General features: G+C 40.6%; 1 protein-coding gene across 1 annotated transcript; it reads left to right on the top strand.

The window, feature by feature from the left end:
- The first annotated feature begins 1675 nt into the window (after positions 1 to 1675).
- LOC104880833 (uncharacterized) lies at positions 1676 to 3053 on the top strand. Its single transcript, XM_019223472.2, has 7 exons — positions 1676 to 1757; positions 1869 to 1946; positions 2056 to 2163; positions 2254 to 2385; positions 2470 to 2573; positions 2681 to 2756; positions 2865 to 3053. Exons 1-7 carry the CDS (start codon positions 1689 to 1691, stop codon positions 2952 to 2954), a joined length of 657 nt encoding a protein of 218 aa, XP_019079017.2. The 5' UTR covers positions 1676 to 1688; the 3' UTR covers positions 2955 to 3053.
- The last annotated feature ends 315 nt before the right edge of the window (positions 3054 to 3368 follow it).

The following is a 3368-nucleotide window of genomic DNA, read 5'->3' as shown; positions in this document are numbered from 1 at the left end:
CTCTGTACATGGCTGATTGCCCATTTTAATGTTGGGTACAAACGCATTGAGATTACATCCCACATAAGGTATGATCTGACAGCTGCTGATGTCGGCCTTGTCTTTGGCCTCCCGACGACTGGCCGGATTCTAGATATTGCTACTACCCCGTCTGATCATCCATTCGGTACCCTCAACACATGTGAGGAGAGACTCCTCAACTTACCAATTGGGGAGGAGTTCCGTAGATGCTTCATTTACTACGCTTGTGCGACGCTATTAGCCCCCACCTCAAGGATTGATGGATGCCGAAACTTGTGGCATACCATCCATGAAGATGGTTTCAGAAATGATGTTAATTGGGGCCAATTTGTTGTTGACCAGCTTGTGGAGGGTATAAGACGATTTAAGCAAGGGAACAGCGTCTGGGTTCATGGTTGCATTATTTTCCTCCAGGTATTGGCCTGCTTTAACATTCATTAATTGGTAACTTTGACTTTTTTAACATCAGTACCAACAAGTAAGAATTATACATATCTTTATTTCCATTGTGCAGCTCCATTACGTAATGAAATTCAAAATTCCTTCCGTTCATGTTCCGATGACAGCGCCCCTACTCTCAGCATGGTCAGATGAGTTGATAAAGGAGCGCTTATCTGCTGAGATAAGTGAGTTTGGGAGTTTTGGACATGGCGAGGTAGTCATTGATTCGGCATGAAGTTTGTTATATATTGATTTACATGCAATGTGAATACCTCCAATGTTTCTATGTTCTTAACATGCCTGATGTTCTCATAATGCAGGCGTTTGCTGAATCGTCACCGCCCCGTACACATGTCGAGGATGACAGTGGACCGACAAGTAGTAATGTATGCTAAAACTACTTGTTACTTTATGCATTGAGTCCATCTGAATCACATAACAATTTGGTTATCATCGCTATATTGTTAATAACTTCTAACCAATTTTCTTTTAAGTAGTTTGAAATTAAATTTGCCTATGCCAATTCGTTCTCATGTGACAGGAAATCTTGGATAAGTACTACGCAGCTGAACGCCAAATAAATTCTTATCAAAAAGGCATTCAGCACCAGCTTGGCATCATGCGTGGTCTGATCCAAAGATTGGATGGTCGAAGAAAAAGAAGTGTACATTCACCTACTGCTGCTCACTCGGGCTATGCAGCGGATGAGTTTCCTGATGCCGAGCCTGATTCATCCGCTGCCCGATATGACATGCCAACCCATTCCACCGAACAAGTACCGGACACTCCTATTCGCCATCCACCTATTATTGGTAACATTTTGGCCACATTCATTACTGCATTAGTGGTAGAAAATATGTCAAATTGTATTGGGGTTCAGTTAACTAATCTGTTGATACTCCAAACAAACAGCTGATGACGAAGTTGTCGTCCTTGACCCCTTACCTTTGCGTTCTATGACTGTGGCCCGATCCCATAGCATTGGGAGGCAACGGAGAGTCCGTCGGATGGCTCCCAGTGTATTGTCACCATTCATAGCGCAGGCACAAACGCGACATTCTGCCATAAAGATGGACCTAAAAGCGGCAGCTGCAACTGTATTTGATGGGGAGTTGGACCCCAGGCATGTTATATCATATACTACTCCAATTTCAAGTGTTTCCACATGCAACAAATCGTATTACCCTAACATATATGGTTTTGTTGGCAGCGAAGAGTTTGTTTCCATGCACGACACAAGTTTAACCAGAGGCAACCTCGCGTCTTTCCAGGGAGACTCTTGGATTGGCAATGATGTTAATATTTCAATTTTTCCACTAGTTTGCATTATTTTTAATTTTAATGTGATGTAACATCTCATTAGTCAATCTGAATATCGATTACATTTTAATCATTTCTTCTTTTAGGTCGTGGATGCATTTTGCCGAATGTTGCAATTCGATGATGAATCAAGGACAAAACTATTTCTCTCCCCATACATAGCTGTAACGAATGCTTTTAATGGCCCCTACATCTGAATTTCCCTTGTTATGATAACATGTCCACACGTTTGCACATGTTTCCATGCATTAACTACGTTCATTTGATATACAGGACATGGTGATTCGTTCCAATGCAAAATATTTGACGCACGATGCAATTGTTGCGCGTTTTGATCCATATATGTATGCCTTTGATGGTTCGTATCAGCATGTTACTCAGGTCAGACTTGCATTCCAATGTTTTATGTGGCATCATCTGATCTCCTTGACCCATTATATTTGCTAATCCATTGTATGTGGCATCATGAAGGTCTACTTACCGGTCCTTTTTAAAAACCATTGGACACTTTATGTCTATGACTTGCATAATAAGCGAATCCAGCTCCTGGATTCTCGGCCTGGACGAAAAAGGAGTTGTATGACTGGAATACAACAAAAATTGGTAAGGTTCCTTCCACTCCCCTAATATTAGTTGCATTGTACAACATACTGTAAGTTTGAATGTCAATTACTTTGCTTCTTTAAGGCCAAAGTTGTTCTAATGCTTGTTGCCGACAAGAAAGAAATGGTTGCTGTAGACTTGAACATGTACAGTTTTGTCATGCCAGACGTACCATGCCAACCAAATGAGTTAGTGTTTACCACAATTAAGTTTAATTTGATTTCATAGCATTTTCCAAATTTTATACTCCCCATTTCACGCTTTTTAAGTTCTTACACATTACTCTTTCTGTTAGCAATGACTGCGGCGTTTTTATTATGAAATTCATGGACAACTGGTCCAATGGGGGACTCTCCAAATCGATCGATGTGGTATGTACATATAGGCTTTCACTATGCCATCATTTATATAAAAATTGCATAGCATAGGCAACTTATTTAACCTTTCCTTATATGTCTTTTAAACATGAATGAGTGCAGGCCAAGATGAAGAAGTATAGATTGAAGCTACTGGGCAGATTATTGCTTTCATCACATAATGCGCATCGGCATCGATTCATGGCAGTTTGAGATACACTTTTCAATAGGATGTGACGAGGATTTTTAAAGCTGATTGTACATTATACAGGAAAAAGTACATACACATGACAATGTATTGCGAATATTATGGCTTATCTATTTGACAAATAAAAAACAAATTATCCATCTATCTTACATAAGTATTTTCACTTTGATAACTTGCATTTGGAGGACACACTGTATGAGGGGTACTACGTCAGCAAGAAAAATTTCATACAAAACATTTTGAAAAAAAAGAAGATAACAGTTGTCGCGGTCGGGTATCGACTGGGTTTACGACTGGGGAAACAAATCCGGTCGACCGGTTACTAAACCCTCGACAAGTATTCGACCGGGTAACGACCGGTCAATGGTGTACACACGACCGGGAAGCCACCATCCTCAACCGGTCACATACAGCCACTG

This window comes from Vitis vinifera, chromosome 1 (genome assembly GCF_030704535.1).
Source record: "Vitis vinifera cultivar Pinot Noir 40024 chromosome 1, ASM3070453v1".
Lineage (NCBI taxonomy): Eukaryota > Viridiplantae > Streptophyta > Magnoliopsida > Vitales > Vitaceae > Vitis > Vitis vinifera.
Note: the sequence above shows the minus strand (reverse complement) of the source record. Positions and strands in the feature narration are given on the sequence as shown.

Coding starts and splice junctions, on each gene's coding strand:
- LOC104880833 (XM_019223472.2), top strand. CDS start 1,689: ATGCACGACACAAGTTTAACCAGAGGCAACCTCGCGTCTTTCCAGGGA. Junction 1,947..2,055: donor TTCTCTCCCCATACATAGCT/GTAACGAATGCT, acceptor TTTGATATACAG/GACATGGTGATTCGTTCCAA. Junction 2,386..2,469: donor CTGGAATACAACAAAAATTG/GTAAGGTTCCTT, acceptor TGCTTCTTTAAG/GCCAAAGTTGTTCTAATGCT.